This window comes from Lissotriton helveticus, chromosome 3_2 (genome assembly GCF_964261635.1).
Source record: "Lissotriton helveticus chromosome 3_2, aLisHel1.1, whole genome shotgun sequence".
NCBI classification, from domain to species: Eukaryota; Metazoa; Chordata; class Amphibia; order Caudata; family Salamandridae; genus Lissotriton; species Lissotriton helveticus.
The window spans coordinates 325,540,798-325,563,720 of NC_136062.1; the positions used below are offsets into that span (position 1 = coordinate 325,540,798).

The 22,923-nt window shown below is 48.2% G+C and overlaps 1 protein-coding gene across 1 annotated transcript in view; it reads right to left on the bottom strand.

The window, feature by feature from the left end:
* The window catches only part of ANO3 (anoctamin 3), a 1,634,736-nt gene that overhangs the window by 295,306 nt on the left and 1,316,507 nt on the right, over positions 1-22,923 (bottom strand). Inside the window, exon 17 of the mRNA XM_078684212.1 lies at positions 10,926-10,962. Within this exon, the coding sequence (XP_078540338.1) occupies positions 10,926-10,962 (37 nt within the window). The remainder of the gene's footprint in view (positions 1-10,925; positions 10,963-22,923) is intronic.

Genomic DNA, 22,923 nt, shown 5'->3' on the forward strand with positions numbered 1-22,923 from the left:
AAAAAAAATCCTCATTCTCCCTCTTTTAATCTTACCAATCTCAACTTTAAGAGTTATGGTTTTGGAATTGTGTTGGTTTGGGCGCTGGTGCTTATGTCTCCAATCTCTGTTTTTAATGACAGGGCGTCGGTTTGATCCACCATGAGTTCCATACAGATTTTGTCCTGGAACATCAATGGCCTGCACACCAAGCAGAGAAGAGATAAGAGCATGCAATATCTCTGGGATTTTCCTGCACAGGTCATTGTCCTCCAGGAATGAATATGCTACTTACCAGTATGCATCTGTTCTTGGCATGTAGGGCTGCTAACATTCATATCTGATGCATAGATCGCCGCCTAGTGTTGGGTCCGGATGATTGCACATTGTTGTCCTGGAAGAGTCTTCGAAGTATCACGAGATAGGTGGCTCCTCCCCTGGACTACAGTGCGCATGGGCATCGACTCCATCCCCAGATTGTTTTTAGCCATTGTGGCAGAGATGGAGTGAAACAGTGTAAAGGATGTCCATGCTAATGATGAATATAGAGAGAGTATCTGGGCACCGGGGTGGAGGGCGGGCGATATGAATGTTAGCAGCCCTACATGCCAAGAACAGATGCATACTGGTAATTAGCATATTCAGTTCGAGGCATGTGGGCTGCTAAATTCATATCTGATGCATAGAATACATAGCAGTCCCTCCATTAACGGCGGTTGCCCGTGCCAGCTGCAGAAGCCTGAAAAAGTGTCTTGAGAACAGCCTGTCCTACAGCTGCTTGCTGTTTTGAATGCACATCCACACAGTAATGTTTGGTAAATGTGTGTGGTGTAGACCATGTGGCTGCTCTACAAATGTCTTCTAAGGGAATGTTCCCCAGGAAAGCCATGGAGGCCCCCAATTTGCGTGTGGAGTGCGCCCTTGGGGGTATTGTTAAAGTGCGTTTAGCCTTTTGATAACAGATTTGAATGCACTTAACAATCCATCTGGCTATTCCTGCTTTGGAAATGGGGTTGCCTTTGTGCTGTGCTGAGAAGGCAACAAAAAGTTGTTGTGTCTTTCTAAAGTGTTGTGTTCTGTCAATGTAGTACATTAGCGCCCTCCTAACGTCTAATGTATGAAGCATTCTTTCTGCTACTGTTTGTGGGTTTTGGAAGAATGCAGGCAGGTCAATAGTTTGGTTGAGATGAAACTGTGACACCACTTTAGGAAGGAATTTGGGGTTAGTGCGGAGCACTACCCTGTTGGAATGTATTTGTATGAAGGGCTCTTGGATTGTGAGCGCCTGCAGCTCACTAACACGTCTGAGCGAAGTAATAGCAATGCGAAAAGCCACTTTCCATGTGAGAAACTGAATCTCGCAGGAGTGCAGCGGCTCAAAAGGTGGGCCCATCAGCCTAGTGAGGACCACATTGAGGTTCCACACTGGAGCTGGTGGTGTTCTTGGAGGAATGACTCGCTTCAGTCCTTCTAGGAAGGCTTTAATGGCAGGCACCCTAAAAACAGAGAGGTGTTGCCTATTCTGGAGATAAGCCGCTATGGCGGATAAATGTATCCGAATGGAAGCGTACGCTAGATTGCATTTGTAAAGATGTAACAAATAGCAGATGATCTTAGGAATGGATGCATCTAGCGGGTTGATCTTGTTGTCTGCACAGTACATGACAAACCGCTTCCATTTAGCTGCATAGCAAGCTCGGGTAGTGGGCTTACGTGCCTCCCGGATGATGTCCATGCATTCCGGAGGCAGGTTGAGGTAGCCAAATTCTAAGACTTCAGGAGCCAGATCGCCAGATTGAGCTGTCGCGGATCTGGGTGCTGAATGTCGCCATGGTTCTGCGTCAAGAGCCGGGATGTGAGATGCAGCCTTTGATGCGGTACCACGGAAAGTTCTAGAAATGTGGTGTACCATGGTTGGCGTGCCCATGTTGGAGCAACCAGGATGAGAGTCATCGAGTGTTGCTTTAGCTTTCTTGCCACCAGCAGAATGAGAGGCGCTGGGGGAAAAGCGTACGCAAATTTGCCTGACCAGTTCATCCATATCGCATTCCCTTGCGATTCTGGGTGAGGGAACCTGGCGGCAAAGCTTTGGCATTTTGCGTTTTCCCTTGTGGCAAACAGGTCTATCTGTGGATAACCCCACTGCTGGAAGTACGGGTGGAGTACTGATGGATGTAACTCCCACTCGTGCATTTGATGGCTGTATCTGCTTAGCAGATCCGCCATCTGATTGTCCTTGCCCGGGAGGTGTTCCGCCATGAGGAAGATGTTCCTCTGAATGGCCCACTTCCACATGCTCTGAGCCAGACGAGACAGCTGTGGAGAGTGCGTACCTCCCTGCTTTTGGATGTAGTACATGGCTGTCATGTTGTCCGTCCGGATCAACACGACTTTGTTGCACAAATGTACTTTGAAGGACTTCAGCGCCATGAAGATTGCCATCAATTCCAGGTAGTTGATGTGCAACGTCTGCTGCTGGGTGGACCACAGTCCCTGCACAGTGTAGTGGAGCACATGGGCTCCCCACCCTTGGAGAGATGCGTCCGTTGTTAGGATTATCTGTGGCACTGGCTCTTGGAACAGTCGGCCCTTGCAAAGGTTGTGTGGATTCCACCAATGCAGAGAGTTGTATGCCCGACCGGTCACCAACACTAGGTCTGTTAGCTGTCCCTGAGCCTGTGTCCACTGATTTGCCAAGCATTCTTGGAGCGGGCGCATGTGCAACCTCGCGTGCGGGACTATGAAGATGCAGGAGGCCATCATGCCTATCAACTGCATGAACACTCTCGCTGGGAGGGAGTGTTGTGGTCTGAATTTTTGGCACAGCGACTGAATGCTGTCGATTCTGACTGGGTTTGGTTGAGCCATAGCAGTCAGGGTGTTTATTGTCGCGCCCAGATACTGCCGCACATGGGCTGGTTGAAGGTGCGACTTCGGGTAGTTTAGCGAGAACCCCAGGCTGTGAAGGAGTTGAATAGTGTGGGACATGTCCGCGGCGCACTGTTGTTCCGACTTTGCTTGAACAAGCCAGTCGTCTAGGTACGGGTAGACATGTATGTTCTGTCTCCTGAGGTGCGCCGCCACTGTCGCCAGACACTTTGTAAACACTCTGGGGGCAGTAGTTACCCAGAAGGGCAGGACTTTGAACTGATAGTGCCTGTTTAGAATGGTAAACCTGAGGTATTTTATGTGGGATGGGTGGAGTGGTATGTGGAAATAAGCATCCTTGAGGTCCAAGGTTGCTAGGAAGTCCCCTTGATTGAGCAGGGGAAGGATTTGTTGCAGTGTCAGCATGTGAAAGTGTTCTGACAGTACGTACATGTTGAGGGGGCGTAGATCCAGAATAGGTCTGAGGGATCCGTCCTTCTTTGGGATGAGGAAGTACAAGGAATAGACCCCCGTGCCTTCCTCGTCCACTGGCACGAGCTCGATTGCGCCTTTTTGCAGCATCACCAGTACTTCCTGCTGCAATAAGTGCAAGTGCTCTGCCAACATAGGACGGTGTCTTGGGGGAATGTTGGGAGGAGTGGATGTCAACTCCAAACAGTAACCGTGCTGGATAGGTTTTCTCACCCACCTGTCCGTGGTGATGGACGTCCAGACTGGTAGGAACTGCTGGAGTCTCCCCCGACCGGTGTTGTATGGTCGGGGGGCAGTGACAGAGAGTCACTGTTTTTTGGCGGCAGAGGAGCGGGAGTTGTTGTTTCCTCTGCCTCTGCCCTTGGCACTGTTGCCTCTGTAACCCCCTCTACCCTGCTTGGGGTACGAGGATTGTGCACCACCCCTCGCGTATTGTGTTTGTTGACCCAATTGTCCTCTGGTAACACCACGTGCTCCTGAGCGACGAAAAGTGTTTCCCCTGAATTGTTGAGACTGAAGCGCCCCCATGGACTTAGCAGTCTCGTTGTCCTTTTTAATTTTTTCAAGGGTGGTGTCTACATCTGGACCAAACAGGGTGTCAGGATTGACGGGCTGGTTGAGGATTGTAGTTTGGATGTCAGGCTTAAATCCAGATATGCGAAGCCAAGCTTGTCGCCGCAACATGACGCTAGTGTTAATCCCCCTAGCCGCTGTATCTGCCACATCAAGAGCACACTTTATTGCAGCGTTGGAGATAAGCTTTCCCTCTTGTATGAGTGTTTCGGCTGCTTCTTTAAACTCATCAGGTAGGTGTTGAAGGAGCTGTTCTAGGGTGTCGTAATGCGCCCTATCGTATCGTGCCAATAGTGCCTGCGTGTTTGCGATACGCCATGCATTGGCAGCCTGCGCTGCCACCCTCTTGCCCGATGCCTCAAGCACTTTCGACTCCTTGTCTGGGGGAGGAGCTTCACCCATTGTTTGGGAGTTTGCCCTCTTTCGGGCATTTGCGACCACCAACGAGTCTAGGGGCAACTGTCCTCGAATATATGCAGGATCTCCAGGTGCTGGCCTGTATTTTTTCTCGATACGTGGGTTCACCACCCTTGCCCTGGTAGGTTCCTTAAAGATCTCTGGGGCATGTTTAAGGACACCTTTAAGCATAGGAAGTATTTTAACTGTTCTCTCCGAGACGGAGAAAGTGTCAAATAAAAAGTCTTCCTCTACCGGGTCAGCATGCATGGCCACATTATGATTTGCTGCTGCCCGTTCAAGTAAAGCATTAAATGCAGCAGAATCCTCTGTTGGAGATGTACGTGCCCCAAAGCCTTGTGGATCTTGTACCACCTGATGCCCACTTTGGTCCCCAGTGTCGCCATATGAGTCCTGCTGAACATCAGGGTCATTGTCCACTGGGAAATTGTATTGGTCTTGTTGGTCATCATCATCCCCTCCTGATTGGTTGGGGGAAGGCGATGGACTCCTTCTCGGTGGTGGCAGAATAGGCTCAACAAGTAAAGGAATGTCTTGTGCCGGCCTCTTCTTCTTCAGTGGAATAACATACGATTCCAGTGGTTGGGAAGTGATTTTCCTTTTATAAAGGGTCAATTTCCCTGTGTGGGCATCGATGCAATGCGCAGATTGCTCCTCAGAGGCAAGATATGGATCCGAGAGGCCTTTTGGTGTGGACGGATCCGACGGTTTTGGCACCGACGTGGTTGCGAAGGCCTTTGGGGCCACCTTCGGTGGCAAAGTGTAAAGAAGCTTGCTGGAGGACTTCTGAGGTGCGTCTACCGATTTCGGAGCCGATGGCGTGGAAGCCGTGGACGACAATGTCTTTTCCTTTATACGTTTAAGGGAGTCAGTAACCTGCTTTGTAAAGGAGGCAGAGGGTTTCGGAACCGACGGTTGATCTTCGGTGGCGTCGGGGTTGCGTGGTGTCGACGGTATTGGCGTCGACGAATCTTCGGCCGCAATGCTTCGGGGCTCCGTTGAAGGCTTTGGCGCCGATGCTGCAGATCCTGCATCCTTGTGCCGATGCGTTGAGCCAGCGGCCTTTGGGTCGTGGCCTTTAGTCGACTTTGGGTCGGCCGTGCGTTTACCGGACGGCGCCGTAGCAGCGCCCGAAGGCGTCTCAAGAGGTTTAGGTGTCCGCGCCGGAGCAACCGTGGTCAACGGCTGGTGGACGGCCTTCTTGGAGGAGGGTTCTTTGTGCACCTTCTGCGGCGCTGTCGACTCAACAGCCTTCTTTGACTTTTGTGGGCCGGAGGGCGACGGAGTCGATGAAGGAGCAGGCTTTGTTATTTTTTGTAGGACGTCGGCCATCTTAGGTTTTGTCGAGTCCGTAGGTTTCGTTTTCGTTTTCGACTGAACGTCGGCCATCTTGTGTCCCGTAGGATCCGAAGGTTTCGGTTTCGATACGGGCAATGGCGGCTCCGCTTGAGTGTCCGTGGCCGGGCCAGAAGGCGGGGCCGGGGAGAGCGGTGCATGGTCGTGGGTAAGACCGAGTGGCGATCCCGTGACCTGAGCCTCAATAACGTAGACCTCGGGGCATAGCTCCTCCTCTGAGCTATCTTCCACGGCCCCATAAACTTCTTGGTCGTCCCCTACCTCCTCGACGTATTCAAGGTCTGGGGCCTGTCCTCCGATGTATTCCTCTGGATCGGCCAGGACCTCCGTCGACGGTGGCGAAATCTGGAGATGATGGCTATCGCCTTCCTCCTCGGGGTCGCCGAATATGTTGTCGGGTGCCGGGGTCGCTCGCTGGGCCTCAAGGCGCACCGCGCGCCGAAGCTTGAGCGTCTTCTTGGACCTGAACTTGGAGTAGGCCATGCAGTTTTCTTCGTTGTGGTCCGGCGAAAGGCATTTATTACAGACCGGATGCACATCGATGTGTGGATATTTGGATCCACAGACGGGGCAGAACTTGAACGGGCTCCGCTCCATGTTAAGTTCGTCGGGTCTTGCTGCGACGAGAAGGCCTCGATGTCCGAGGAGTTACTCGACTCCGGAGATATCCGGCTTAGAGAGTCGGACGACGCTCGAGACCGTACGCAAACAATACCAACACAGGTAACGAAGGCCTTTTGGCCTTAAGATGAAAGTTTATCGGTTCCGACACGGAGACGTCGAAACCACATCCGAACCCAATGGCGGAAAAAAACAATCTGGGGATGGAGTCGATGCCCATGCGCACTGTAGTCCAGGGGAGGATCCACCTATCTCGAGATACTTCGAAGACTCTTCCAGGACAACAATGTGCAATCATCCGGACCCAACACTAGGCGGCGATCTATGCATCAGATATGAATTTAGCAGCCCACATGCCTCGAACACACATCTACTTGAAGCAGAGACGACCTCTCTCTTTAAGAACAAAAGATGTGTTGGGTCGTATGTTTGTACTAGTCAGTCAGCAAACATCAGAGGGGTTCTAATTCTATTTAAGAAATCAGCTAAGGCTCATATTCTACTACAGCTCGTTGACCCAGGTGGCAGATGGGTCATCGTGAAAGTTATTATAACGGGCACCTTGTTTACCTTGGTTGGCTACTACTGACCCAACCAAGAAGATCACTCCAGTCTCAAGACAATATTTTCCCATATGCTTGACTTTCCGGAACCAATAGTCCTGGCTGGAGATTTTAACATTGTTTTGAATCCCTTATTAGACAAGACTCCAAACAATAGAGCTAAGGCTCCTTCTAAATCTCGGGACTTTTTACTTTGTGCTATGAAGCAATTCGCCTTTTCTGATATTTGGAGGGAGAGATCAGGTCAGCAGCCAGGTGTCTTGTAGCGAAACCCTGAATATCAGCACCAATCTAGAATCGATTATGTGCTGATATGTAATTCATTAAGAGGCAGAGTCAAAAAAATCTCGTACTTGGCATCCCATCTTTCAGACCATTCAGGGGTTCTTCTGGGTTTGGAGTGTCCAGTACCTGGCCCCACTAGGACATGGTCTTTTGACCGTGCCTTACTTTTGGAGGAAGAGGAGATCTCTTTCTTATCACAAGAAATTGAATGGTTTCTGAAGGTAAATTCTGGATCAGCTTTAATAACAATTGTATGGGATTCTCTAGAAGCTTTCTTGTGAGGCCAAATCACCAGTAGGTCCAGCTATAAAAATAAAAAATACAAGGAAGAGACCTCAGCTATTGAAGCTAAGCTGAAGGATGCGGTAGCCGATCTAATCAGCCAAGCTCCCCCCTGAAATTCAGCAAGAGTGTCAGGTTAAGTTTGACAATTTGAAGGGTCAGTTGGAGAATGTCTTGAACACCAGGCTTACTCGAAGATGGGAGGCAAGTAAAATCTCCCACTTCGAGTATGGGGAAGGGGCATGCAAGCTCCTCGCGTGGAAGACTAAATCAGACTGGGCGAGGAACCACATCAAGGAAATTAATAATGGTAATGCTATTTATTCTTCAGATGAGGAAATTTGTGAGGCTTTCCAGACCTTCTTCCAAGACATCTATTGTGAAGTTAATAAGTTGGACAGCTTTAGTGTACAGAGCTGGCTCGGAGGCATCCCTCTTCCCTCCCTAAAGCCTGATCAGCAAAAACACTTAGACCAGGCTTTTTCTCACACCGAGTCCAGGGAAGCCATTTCACGTTGTAAGGACGGGAAGGCTGCAGGCCCTGATGGGCTCCCAGCCGAGATCTACAGATTAATGAGCGATAAGATCGTCCCCACCCTTACATTGCTTTTTAATCAGATCTTACAGGTGGGCCTAAAGCTCCCAACTTCATGGAACGAAGCCACTATAATTCTGATCTTGAAACCAGGGAAAGTTCCATCAAGCTGTGGGTCATATAGGCCCCTATCACTCTTGAACGCCGATTATAAAATCTTCACCTCAATATTGGCAGCAGGATCTGGACTTGTGGCGGGGGACATTCTTCATCTGGATCAGAAGGGCTTTGTCAGGGGTCGACAGCTTTTAGACCTTACGCACGATTTTATTGGGGCGATTGATTTGGCTTCTGCATATTCTCGCCCATTAGCAGCCATTACTTTAGATGGTAACAAGGCCTTCAACAGGGTGAATTGGATTTACCTGTCAGAGGTCTTGAGGAAATTTAACCCTGGGGGAAAATCAGTTGTACAGTTCAGTTGATTTATCAGAATCCAAATGCCAGACTTCTTGTTAATGGTAACACCACTGATCCCTTTAAGATTTCAAGGGGGACCAGACAGGGCTGCCCACTCTCCCCTCTCCTCTTTGATCTATATATTGAGCCATTTGCTCAACGGCTTAGGGACGATCCTAACATCCAGCCTTTTAAGTACGGGGAGTGGGAGAGGAAGGTAGCCCTGTATGCTGATAATATTTTAGTTCTCTCAGCTAATTTACATACAGCATTTCCAGCTGTCGTCAGCCTACCTCTTGGTTTCAGGTATGAAATCAACACCTCGAATACAGAAATCGTGGCCTGGAATCTTGGAGGAACCCAGCATCAGCACCAAAGTCAGCTCCAAAATGAGATACCTGGGGATTAATGTCCTTCAAAATATTACTAAGGTCACCGAGACTAACCTAGCTATGGTGGCTAGGGAATGCCAGAGGCTAATGGAATCTTGACCCCTACTCCCTTTATCCATTATAGCCAAAGACAATCTGGTCAAGATGTCAATACTCCCTAAAATTACTTTCCTCTTCAATTGTATTCCCCTTCACTTTGAAAAATCTACCATTGACAAGTTGCAGAGGGATATTAACTTGTTTGATTGGGCATATAAATCACCTAGGAAAAAGCTGAGGCTTTACCAGATCTCCAGCTTTATGCTTGGGCCTTCCAACTTTCACACTCGCTTATTCTATTGAAAATGCCTGTTAATACGCTGCGGGGGGATGTTCCTAGCTATGCTTTGAAGGGGCTAATTTACAAGAGGAGGGATTTTTGTTCAAATTCGGTGAACTAAAGTTTTAAAAAAAGGTTAAGCTGAAGGTTCTCCAGGGCTTAGCTAAACCTTGGGCAAAATTGAGGGGTTTGGCTGCGCTTGGTTATTTCCCCAGCCTGGCTCCACTCTGGGACTCCCCGGGTGCTCCAGAGTGTTTGAGGGATAGGCTGGCAATACCCTTGAGGGATGCTGGGCTAGTAGTCTGAGGGGACCTGATCCCTGACAGTATTCTTGTTTCATGGGAACAACTTGGAGACAAAGTCGGAGCAGCCTCTGGAAAGTTGGGTCCAATCACACTCAAAAACAAATCGTAAGAATTTAACTGGCAGTGGCAGCTTCCTGGAACATCAGCTTGTGACTAAGTCCCCTGGGAGTAAGGAAGTTTCTTTTTGGTAGCAAGCTCTATCTGAAGTGGTGGACGGCGAATTCAAACATGCAGAGGAACTGTGGGGAGGTTCCTTACCTGCACAGGACAGCGATTTTTTATGGCAGAACTCATGTAAGATCTTATATGAGGTAGTAAAACCGGCATGGCTGAAAAGGAGCCACCTGTGTACCATCCGTAGGGCTTACTTCTCCCACATAAACTTTCTAAAATCATTAAAGGCCATCTGGTCTGCTGCAAGAAATGTGGGCTGGCTTCAGCTTCTGACATCCACATGTTTAAAGAATGCCCTGCCCTTGCTTCCTTTTGGGATAGCATTGGGAATTTCTTGGCATGTACCCTGGGGCGTCCTATCAACATCGACTTACCTTTGATTATCTTTGGTTTGGCAGATAGAGTTACGGGCTTTGCCAGATCACTGCTTTTCTATGCTATTATCATAGCTAGGAGACAAATCTGTAAACGATAGACAGAATCTACTCCCCCCTCCTTTTTAGACTGGCAGACTTCAGTCTTGGCGGTTTCTAAACTAGATCTTATGAGATGAGGCAGTAAGAAGAGGAAAGCATTTTGGAACCTGTTGCAGTTCAGATGGGGCTCAGAGTTGATCGACTGGCTTTTTTTTCTCTGAGTCCTATGATTATGCTGCCTTAATACTCTTCGGGACAAGTCGGTTGCTCCCAGTTTTTTCACTGGCAGCTTTACAACGAGTGTCATCTAGCTCTTGGAGCTTGGCGGAAGAGTGTTCTCAGCGGGTTCTTTATTAGCACACAAGCAAGTCTTGGTACCTGTAGGCGGGGTCTCCACTTCCAATTGCCTACGCCTCTCAGCTTGCTGCTGAGTGTGGGTATAGACATCTTGAGTGTGAATTGAAGTGAGGTTGGTGGCAAATGAGGATATAAAAAAAATAGATTTTTGGATTTAGATGTATATTTTCAGAAGGGTTGTTGGATTGTCTTCACAATAGAGTTGAACCACAAGTTAATGCTTATTGTTTATTTTTCATTTTTCTCCTGTGGGATGTTAAACATATACAACTCTCTTACTTTCTTGATAATGACATTCTTTAATGCATTACTCTGACAGTTAGTATAGCAACTGGTTCATAACAGGATTTTCACTGAAAGGCTTTATGGAAAGGGAATAGTGATAAAGACACAGTTTCACTATATATGGACAAACTCTTACATTTACGAACTCTTTGCAAAGCATTGCATGCCTTCTTTGAATTTGTATGACTAGTATTTAGAAGCATACTTGCATAGTAAAACAACAATATCACTGTTTATATGCACTCACCTAAATTTGTTAACAAGTATGCAACTTTTTCATATACCTACAAAAAAAAAAACAAATAGACATAAGACATTGGTTACGTATATGTGTTGTAGTCATTTGAAAGAAATTTTCAAAAAAGCTGAATTTTTTGTTCTAACTACTATCACCATTGTCTGTTGTAATAATGACAGGCCTCAATGACGGACTAAAAGAGCAGATCAATGTAAGACATTTCATTACTCTCTTACTGGTCTATGCTTTGTGTAAAAAATTTATTCTGACATGGAGTGCACGCCCAGAGTGCACACCCAGCATTAGGCACGGGTCACTGCATTACAAGTGCAGCTTGATAGGTTCATACGGGGGGGGGACAGAGTTACAAAGAGTTCATGCAATGAAGCACAGCAAGTAAAGTTGCTGCACTGTCTCGCTTGAACGGGAGAGAGCATACCTAGTAAGAAGAGGTGCAGATCTGCTCTGTCCCTGGGACGGTGCACTTTTGGCATCCATCTGCGAACGCAGGCACCCTTGCCCCATAGAGAAAGGGTATCTACGTTGTATTCTGCATAGTTTTTGTGCAGAAAGAGCTCCCTTCCTGTACATAACTATGCTTTAAGGCATTTTTCTCTTTATATGTCTGCTGTAGAATGCAGCATACATGCAAAGAGGAACCAACGAGGAGCAATGAAAAAATGTCTCCTCGTTACACCTGCTTGAGGGAGATATAGTATTTTCACACAGATCCCTGTCTACCGTTCTTTGTACATAGGGACTGGTGTCAAAACCCATACATGGTTGCATGGAAACACCCCCGCAGTACCCGTGTAAAGCACACTTGATACAAAGTAATGAGTTACAATCCAAAGCAAATCTCGATTTACGTTGGCTTGTCAATCGTACCAGTGGACTTTGAGTTGAGTTTGTGTTACTCATTTAACGCAGACCCAACACAAACTCTTGTCTGTGGAGGGTTTCAGTAGCCACCAATCAGCATGATTATCTCTCTGTTTTACAGTGCTTTTTGGATCCGCAGTAGTTTATGTTTTCACATATCGAACCAGCTAAAACAAACACAGGACCCCCTGAAGTCAGGTCACATTTCCTCTGGAGATATACACATTTCAAATGTCCAGCAATTAATTAAATAGCTGTTTAGTCTTAACATAAGCAGTGTAGAGTTTTTTACTGGTGTAAGTATAACGTTTATAACTTCATATTTACATTGAGACACATCTTTGCATTTCAGAAAAAACACTAGCAGCAGCGTTACAATATGTATCATAGAAATACATATTTAAAGTGTATGCAAATAATAAAAAAAGATGAATACACAAATAGGAAATGTCGCACTCCTACAAATGTTCAAAACAAATCCATTATGAATCTTGTGATTTCTTTACGGTGTTGGGTGCAGGTGGGTACCGCCCACTGATCTCAAGCATAAAAAGTATATCACAACGCTTACGTTATCTTTTCAGTTGTAGAGTGAGTAACCAACAATACGTATATGAATGCTTCATATTGAATACATGATGATCAAAAATTGATGAACTCAACTACAGAGTGATTACTTATTGGATAAAGCTATAAAATACTAACACTAGTTCTCTAATCGGAATGCAATAGTGGGGCCGTTGTTCTTTTTTAGGATAACACAATCATTGTGCTGAATTTTAAAAATAGCCAGTAATCAAAGTATTCTTCCTAAGGGCCTGTATCTCTTCTTAAAATATTTATAATGGACTTAAATAGGTTATATATTACTCCTATCATACTAAAAATGATGTGCCACCCACACCAGCAGCTTTACCATTGCAGTGCCTGTGTGCAGTCTTGTACTGCTATGTTGACCTGGCAAAGTGCACCCACTTGCCAGGCCCATAAAATTCCCTTTTCTTACGTGTGAATCACCCTTCAGTTAGGCCCAAGGTACCCCTGTGGGCAGGGTGCAGTGTACGAGAAAGGTGGTACATACCCTGATTTATGTGGCATGTCCTCATAGTAAAATACTGACAATTTCGTTTTTCATTATTGTTAGGCTATAGGTCATCAAAGGATAGAAAGGGGAGTTTGCTCATAACACCTCATGAGCGTTACTGCCCATAGAAACAAGGTAGGAAATAATGTTTGATATGCCTGAACTCAAAAAGTTAAGATGCATCTTTTAGTGAGGGTGATTTTTACAGTCTGTGTTTGAAAATACCACTTTTAGAAAGTAGGTAGTTTCTTGCCTAACCATCCAGTGTGCCTCTGCCTAGGTTGCGTTTTGACTGTCTGGCTTTGGAGGGGCGGGGGCTGGGGATTTGCATTCTGTTCAGACAGCCACTTGGGGGGTTGAGGTGTGTCCTGCCTTTCCAGGGTGAGTAAGGGCTGGGCTGAATAGATCTGGGCTGCATTCAGAGTAGGGGGAGGAGATTTCTTTCACACCTGAATGGGCCTGGTCTGCAAAAGACAATGCTGTCACCACCTCCTGCCACCTGCCAGGAAACTGCACCAGTGAGGACATAACTGGTTTTGGCTGGGCACAAACACTATCTGCCACAGAGGACAAAGCATTTGGTTTTATAAAAAGAGTTGTCCAGACTTTTAGATCATTCTGGGATCAAGAGGAACCTTTGCCAAGGAGTGAAGCTGGTGAAACTGAGGAGTAGTACTGCCCCTGTGCTGTTTGCTGTCTGGGGTTAGCCTGCAGTGGCTTTGTCTGCCAAGGAAAGAAGAAAGGACTTTGCTGTATGCTGTGCCATCTGCTTGAAGATCTCCAAGGGCTTGAAAGTTGAGCTTACTTCCTGTTCTGAAGTCTCAGGGACACAAAGACTTCACCACCAGCTCCCCTGAACTTCCTTGCTGGGAGTTCTGATCTTCTAAGAGGTGCCTGCTGCTCTTTTGGACCTCTGGAGGCTGTTTGCCACTGGGAGCTGGGAATGTAACGCAAGTTTGAATAAGCGCAACACATCCGCACCTGTTTCCGATGCATCGGCGAAGACATCATCGCAGCACCTGCCGCAGCTCAAGAAATTGCCACACGCGGCATAGAGTGCACAGATCTCCGTAGTCCGGGATCATCGCACCGCACCGATTCCGATGCAGGCCCTGCTGTGCACCTGCAAGAACCTACGCACCATTGGATCAGCGCATCCCTGATCCTCACGCATCTGGGTGCCTCGTCGGCAAAAACACAGAGGCCACAGTAAGAAACCACCACATCACAACCCCGCACAGTAAGAACCCGACGTATCACCTCTCCTTTGGTAAGGAACCGATGCATCATCTCCCCTGCAAGGCAGTACAATACGAACGCATAACCTCCCATGAAGTAAGGTACCGACGCATCACCTTCCCTGGGCGTAAGGAGCCAACTCATCACCTTCCCTGCAACAGTTTTTCTTTGTGTGCGCGACACATCTAAGGTACTTTGGGTGAAAGTGTTGCTTCTGCAATTTGCTTTGAACAGAACTATTTCTACCATTTGTAAGTCATTTTGGATTAGTGTATTGTGGATTTTTGTTGTTTGGTAAAGTTTAGGTTTATATAAAGATTACTTACTTTTCTAAACTGATGTGGTGTCCATTTGTAGTGTTTTCACTGTATTACTGTATGTGTTCACAAATGCTTTACATACTGCCTCTGAGATAAACCTGTCTTCTCATGCCAAGCTACCAAGGGGATGATCGGGGGTTATTTTAGAAGTGTATCCCCTTTACCCTCACTAGGAAGAAGGGTCCCTACTTGGACAAAGGTACTTACCTCTGCCAACTAGAGACCCTCATTTCTAACAGGGACGATAAAGCAAACAATCATAAGTGGTGCATTATTGCTGTCTTCATAATTCTCCTGTTTGTAATGCAGCATGCTTTGCTCGGGAAAATCACCAATGGCCTATGGGGAGGACTTTGTCTCCGATAAATTCAACAGGTTTAAACGCGTACATGTGAAAATCAATTCAAAGGGTAGCAATTGCATGTGCTGTGCGAAATTCAGGACACGGAATAACCAAAATGCTTGGTACCAGTATTTCCGGGTGCAAGATTACCAGCCCCTTCTATCAGGCTAAACATCTGTTCAAAACCAGAGGATACAGTACACTGTAGATAAGCATAAACAACTGTTACATTACCATTTGCCCTTCTCAACTGATTACCCTAAAAACGTACCAAGGCAGAGCAATATGCTAAGTGCACAGCAGGCCTGTGTTCTAATCAGGTATAGTCACAAACACTTTGTATAGCATCACGTTGCTAATTTCAATATCATGGATTTAGCTTCTCCTAAGACAATGCATTTGAAAGGGAGGTCTGGCGATAATGTATGTCAGATAAAAACACACACCCTTATCAGATAATATTGCACGTGGTCCACCTTACCCAATCACAGCTGGCCAGGATTGGAAGGAGACAGGACTAGACGGTCAGCTGGATATCAGACGAACTTGTAAGGGAAAGTAAAGGCCTGGAATCCATCATATGACCTGAACAGTCTTTCTATTCAGTCACATCTGGGGGAGATGGATGGGATGGGGAGTGGATGGAAAGTTAGAGAGAGGTAACAAATGGCACGTCAGTGATTTGTAGGACAAGTGCCATGATACCTGCTTGCACTCCTCTTTCAAAAGTACATGAAAGATTCCTAGTCTTGAATTGCAGTAATTAATTTCATCGAAATGGCTGTGGTAGCAAGTACATGAACAGGTCACCTGGTCCTCCACACCCAATCCCAGACAGTCATGTTGGAGAGTAAGTGTAAAGGGTTGATATCAGCAACAGACTGAGTGGGGGTTGCAAATAAAAGCTCCCCATACCGTACCTGCCATTAGTAGCACCAAGAGGTGTTTCAAACAGTTCAATTAAAGCGTTTTCTTAAAGCCACTTTCTGTAATACAGATTGTTAGAAACTGGACCCCTGGCTGGCCAAGGGTTGCGCCAAGGTCAGTCAGGGATCACCATTTCCAAGGTCAGGGCAAGGGAGTCACACACCAAGATAACCCCCGCTCACCCTCTAGGTAACGTGGCGCGAGCAGCAAGGCTAATCTCAGAGGCGATGTGTAAAGCGTTTGCGCGCGCACCCCAGCGACAACAACCAAAGGCCCACCACAAAGGAAACTCCACACAAGGTTATATCAAAAATAGCCTTTGTATTATAATAATAAAAACACATTAGATAACACACACACTTTACAATGTGCCAACAGGCACGGGCAAGATTTACAAGGGATTATGTACAGGACAGGGCCACCTGGACCACTGTCAGGGGTATGCACTTTTTAGAAATAACACTTGTAGGTATAACACTTTAGCACATAAACATACAATGACTGTAACACAGAAATAGTGAATGTAGCATACAACCAGTAACTACTGGTAAAGGGAAAATACCTCCTACGCCACCCTAAACACTGTAGGGCAGTGGTTCCCAAACCTTTTACTCCTGAGGACCCCTATTGAGTCACTACTGGAAGCCGAGGACCCCCAAACAATTTGTACGATTTAAATTTCAAACATTAAAACAGTAGTTTGAAAAAAGAAAACACACTTGTGCACACCAAACAAATACTCGAATCTCTAAAGATCTTAATATTGTATATAGAAAGAATTCGCAAAATCGAAAACATTTAATGGAATGATTAGTGCTGCACCTCGGCGACTATCTTTTCAATATTTGGTTCTAATTCGTAGAATGAGGCTCCTGCCAGGGCTAGAATGGAAATCCAATGCAGCCCTGGCAAATGTTGTCAGGCCAGTCCGAGTACTAAGGGGCTGATTAGGATGGCGGACGGACTTTGCCCGCCCGCCATCTCTGTGGAAAACAGGACCGTCTGCCACGTGAGCGGCGGTCCCGCCATGCCAATTATGATCCGCCCGCCACACTGGCGGGCGCATCATGCATTTTTAACATTGCAGCGGGCGGTGCTGAAAACACCGCCCGCCGCAACGTTAAAAATGCAGGCATGCATTTGCATACACAAAGTGGCAGGCACCGCGCGGTGCCTGCCGCTTTGTGTATGCAAATGCAGGGGGGTACCACAGGTACCCCCCATGTCCACCCCCCTCTCGCTTTCACCATGGGGGCCCGCAGGGGGCCCCCAAAGTAAAGACCGCATGCCTTTCCGTGGCGGGAAAGGCATCTGCATGAGGCCATCCTAATATGGCTGACGGTGTCTGGAAGACACCGCCAGCCATATGAACCCTGGGGCGGAAAAGCGGCGGACGGTGTTTCTGTCTGCCGTGGTCCCCCCGCCATTGTAATATGGCGGGGGGAAATAGGTGGCGGACGGTCACGGATGTCGGGCGGATCGCCACCGCCTGCATGGCGGTGGCGATCCATCCGCCATCCTAATCAGCCCCTGAGTGCAGTGAGTGAGCCTTGCTACTGCAAAGCAAACTTTGAGAGGCGCCCCCACCAAGAAAATTTGGGGGGAAATGGTGCATTCTGCAACACATTTGTCATTATATATTGAATTGTATTTGCTTTTAAAGCATAGTCAATGATGACCTCACTATGCACCAATAGAACAATCTTTTTGGGGCTCTTCTATGAATCCTCACTATCACCCTCCAACAGTGCATCTCTTCTCTCAATAGCCCCGCTGTCACATGTATGAGAGATGCTATAAAGCAAATGAAATATAAGTGTAGGTGTCAGAGCACTTTATATCACACACATACAGTGACAATAAATCGTACGTGTGTAAATCAGTGTATAGAAAATGTTTTGTTACATAATGCAAAGGAGACATTCACATGTCATCCATACAGGTGAGCATTTTTTCAGAGTGCTTGGTCTGGAAAAGCACAAAATCTTGATTCAGAATGTAACATAGTGGTTAGTTTTTACTTTAATTATAACAATGCAATTCTACCCAAACAAACCTTTTTGGCAATGAGAGAATTGTGAAATGCTGGGGGAAAAAGATAGCATACCAACATGTACCATGCAGTCTGCATGCTGCTGTTTGATGGCAGGTCATAGCTGAAGGTGCTGAATTATGATTGTAACTGATAGACTGCACAATAACATACGAATCTCTGTGACAAAAGCATTAACCCACTGAGCTATGCACATATACAACTGTTTTTTTTACATGCTTGGTACACGTTCTTTGCAGCAGGCATATTAACCCTCTGAGCTATCTTAGATGAGTTAAACCTGCTACTGAACAAAACCGGCATCTCTCCCCAGCAGGTACATTAATCACTGGAGTTATCTTGACACTTTAATTGTTGCCCAAAAACAACAGATTATTCAAGGAACTTTTAAGTGCTTTTAAAACTGCTGCTTGCGGACCCCCTGGGAATGTGTCACGGACCCCTGGGGGTCCGCGGACCACAGTTTGGGAAACACTGCTGTAGGGCAATCACGCAGGGAACTAGGACCTTATCATCAGGACCTATGGGAGGAAAACCTATCACCTAAGCAAGTCACATTTAGCAAAGGGAAGGAAACCTAAAATAATCACCTAGGCAAGTAACATTTAGCAAAGGCAATAAAACATCAACATTCCTCTAAGCAGGTCACTTTTAGCAAAGGGAAATAAAAGCACAAGGCATTACCTAAGCAGGTCACTTTTAGCAAAGGTAATGACACAAACAATCCTCTAAGCAGGTCACTTTTAGCAAAGGGGAATAAAAGAACAAAGAATTACCTAAGCAGGTCACTTTTAGCAAAGGTAATAACAAACAAGGGCACATGAAACATTAAAACACATTCAGAGGTGCAGGTAGAACATTTGCGCAGAAATCAAATAAGCAGGAATCATAAATTGCGCAGGATGCACATGGCACAACATTAGAAATGTCCCTCAGGCCAACTGGCCTCGCAAGGGGCTGGAATGCCCTGAGTCTCAAAGTCAGGGAAGGCTGCGCAGGCAGCCAGCACACAAAAGCCTAAACGTAGCAACTGTCCACTAAGTGCTGGACAGTTGTAAATAGGAGGTAGGCAAACGTGGGAGCCACGGGGCTCGAGAACAACTAACTGCCCCTCAAGAACCTCGCTGGGTTCTTAAACAAATACGATGTCACCCAAGAGCCTCTCTGGCTCAAAGAACAACGGGCACCTCAGAGCCTCGTGGGGCTCGCAAACACCCGGAAATGCCCTGAGGCTCTCAGGCTCGATGAGCCGATTGCCCCCAGGAGCCTCGTGGCTCCAATCAACCAAGATGCGGGCAGGTGGAGCCTCTATGGCTCACAACAAATGTGCCCCAGAGCCTCTCGGGCTCTAAATATTCACGGGCGCGAGGTCGCGCTTCGGGGGAGGGGCGGACTCCGACAATGTGTCCCGACGCCCCTCTCCCTTTTCCAGGCACTCACCGGCTGTCTCGTGGCGGCCGGGGCTCTCCTCCTCACACGGGAGCCGCCTAGCAGCAGCAGCACGGGGCTCCTCTCTCCTCACGGGGAGCCTCGGCAAGACGCGGCAAGCTGCTTCCTGGGTCCGCTCTCCTCCCCCGATGACGCGGCGGGAGGCTCGACCGCCTGGGCCAATCCCAGCGCGGCCGGGCTATGACGCGGCAGGCTGCTTCCTCTCGGCTGCGGCGGTGATTCCCCGGGCAAATGCGGCGTGGGCAGCCGCTCAAATTCAATGAAACGGGGCAATGCCGGGTGGGCACCGGCCTCAAATAAAAATAGAAAGTGAGGTAGGCACTCGCTCGGCCTGGCAAAGCGCTCCAAAGCGCTAGAATCAAAATAAAGCGCACCCGGCGCTTAGGGGGAAAATAAAGCGCTCCTCAGCGCTAGGAATAAAAGGAAAAGCGCTCCACAGCGCCAGTGGGCAAATAAGCGCTCCCAAGCGCTAAGAGTGGAGCAAAGGCTCCAGCAGGGTCTGGAGGCAGGCAGGGGGTAAAGGCAGGGCCAGAGCCAGCACACTGGGTCTCCAGGCAGGGAGACAAGCCAAGTGGCGGTCCTCCTGGCCCCAGCAGCAGCAACAGCCCCCTCTGGCAAGGATCCTAGAAGAGAACAATTTCTGTGGGGACACAGCCCCATTTTTATACAGAGAAATCCTTTGTTAGGAGGTGCAGGGTGGGGGGAAACCAGTTGCAGCTGGCTTGGGAGTACCCTTGATGGCCCAACCACCCCTTTCATTCACTGGGGAGGCTTGGGTCGTTAGACAAACCACAGGGGGGCGGAGCCAGCATTGTGTGGGGGAAACCCCAGCCCATCCAGGACACAGGTATACTCCTCCCACACATCACTCATGCTGACCTCACACTCACCACCGGGCAGACCCATCCAGACTTCCTGGAGCCTGGCATGCCAGCCAGCTCCAGCCAATCACGCTCCAGTATCCTCACTGCACACATACATCAATGTCCAGAAGTAGCACTTCCCTTCTAGACACATACAAGCCGCACATACCATTGCGCAGCATTCATTCTCACGAGTTCACACATACCAAACTGGAGCCTGCACTCCCCACACATCAGGAACTAACATGGACACACACATTCTCCATGCATTCCTATGGGAGAGCAGGCCAGGCATACTACACGCACGCACTTTACTCTGGGACACAGGGAGAAAGTGCGCCAAGACCCAGAAATCACTACACAGGGTCACAAATAAAGGCAAAAAGATCAGGGGTGAACCTGCCCTAAGGCCCAAGTCTAACACGACCCCCTTCCAGCCAAAACGCAGGGCAGGCCAATCACCGCCGTGATGGACTTCCCTGCTTGGGGCGATAAAACACGGACGCGGGCCCACAACTGCAGGGACACCCTCCTGTTTTATGCCACGGTGAACCCCTAGGGTTCCTTCTAAAACTACTGTAGGGACTAACTGGGGTACCCCACTGATACTCTCCAGCTGCCCTCGGCCAGGACCAGGCCCTAGGCCACCCAGGTGCCACTGGATCCTGCCTACTCACAAAGTGGGGGGTAGTAACCCCTGGCACATAATAGCCATGCTCCACTCTTCCTGTCTGCAAGACAGGGCTAGACTGCCACTGGTTCTCCAACCTAGGGTCTACAACCTCAGGCGGACCAGGAGTCTCAGGGAAGGCTCTCCTCCCCTTACCTCTTCTCCTAGGGTTCCTCCTCCTCCTGCGAGTGGTCCCCTCTAAACAACATTCTCCCAACCTAGGGTTTAACCCCTCAGGTGGTACCGGGGTCAGAGGTGGGCTCTCCCACCCTCTGCACCCCCTTCCAGAGTCCTGCTCCCTCCCAACCAGGGCGGTACCTCTGGAAAAAGAACTGGTCAGGACACTGATTACAGTAGTCCCACCCTTCAGGTCAGGCAGATCCTGAACCTGGCCTTCCAACCTCCGGTCTAGAACCTTTGGTGGAACCAATGCCTGGCACTCCAGGACTTCTGGGGACTCATATCCTATCCCCAAATCACTCCTTTCACTGGACTTCTGTACTCTCCCTACTGGAGCGGTACTGCCAGACTCTAGAACCATAGAAGCTCCGCTTACAGATGCTCCAGGTCCTCTACCCACTAGGAGGTCTCCCTCAAGTGAACTAACAGGCAAGTCTAGGTTCCCTTCCTGGTGGTCCCTAAAGAAACCATCCAGGCTCTGTGACAGGGCTTCGGGCGTCTGGGGACTCTCGGTCACACACTCACTCCCGCTCCACTGAGACAAGCAGTCAGCCCCTACACCCTTCTCACTAACCAAGGACCTAGCTGGGCTACTCTCACCCTCCTCCACCACACTGGGCTGGAAGACACCTGACCCACTATTGTTGGAATCACTCACTAGTGACTCAAAAGAACCTCTCGCACTGTCCCAGCGATCTGCTTCCGCTGCAAGCTCACATGCAATAAACGATCCAAACTTCAACAGGTGCTGGCGCAACCCTGGTGAACAATAACTGAGCAGGTGCTCTGTGACAACCATGCTAAATAAACTGCCAGACTTGTTGTTCACGTGAGCCTCTCTCCAATCAAACAGTGCTCCACAACATTCGTCCTCAAAGTCTTCCCAAGACTGATGAGGCTGTTTCCTAAGTCTCCTGAACTTCAACCCAAACTCTTCTGCGGGGGAAGCAGGCAACATACTCGGGGAACTGGGAGTGGGACTGTCCACACAAATATTTAAAAAGCTGCCACCACTGGACTCCACCCTCCCTGGGGAATCCAGACAATTACAATTACACTCAGGGGATAACCTACTCTCCCTGAACAAGGCCCTCTCTTCCTTCCTATCCAACCACTCCTCTGGGGACAGGGAAAGGGATGGGGCGCTGACACTGGACCCAGCAAGGGACTCCCTATCTATGGGGTCCTCACTATCTGCTGATACCCATCCACTGTCATCATCATACAACTCACATTCTTCATCAGAATCTTCAGGGCTCCCCACAGACTCACCATCCTAATGACGTGCGGCCCGGGCCCTCTCTCTCTCACTGTACTCAAGATCCCACTGACCCTTTTGCCATTGGATCAGGCTGTCCCTAAGCTGGGACTGAGTATCCGACTCACTCACCTCCATGCCTCCCTCTTCACAGAATCTGACCAGCTCTGACCTACTGTACCTAAAAAGACAACAGAGATCAAAAACAGGCTCCATTTTGGCGGACGTTCTCAAGAAGAGTTTGACACAGGGAACCTGGGGGTCTGAGCTTACACAGGAGTACACAATTACAAAATTCAGCAAGATTCCTATCTCAGAGAACTTGCACTCCACTGTCCAGTGTAACACACCACTAATTCACACACACCCTCCCCTCGGACCGGTAAGGCAGTTTCTACCACCCCTGATTTTCTCAACCTGACCACAAGTGACACAGGTACCAAACTCTGGAAGTAGGGCGGGGAACAAATATACTGCACAGAAATTACAAAATGACACCTTTCAGGAGAAGCAATACTTATCTTCCCTAAAAAACAATAATCCCCAAACTGTGGTTATCTAAAATTGCAGAGTTTTGTAATGTGGCCTGTCGCCACTGTGGTACAGCGCAAACGCAAGTCCAATCCGCACCGCTAGCCACCAATATTAGAAACGGGACCCCTGGCCAAGGCTTGCGCCAAGGTCAGTCAGGGATCACCATTTCCAAGGTCAGGGCAAGGGAGTCACACACCAAGATAAC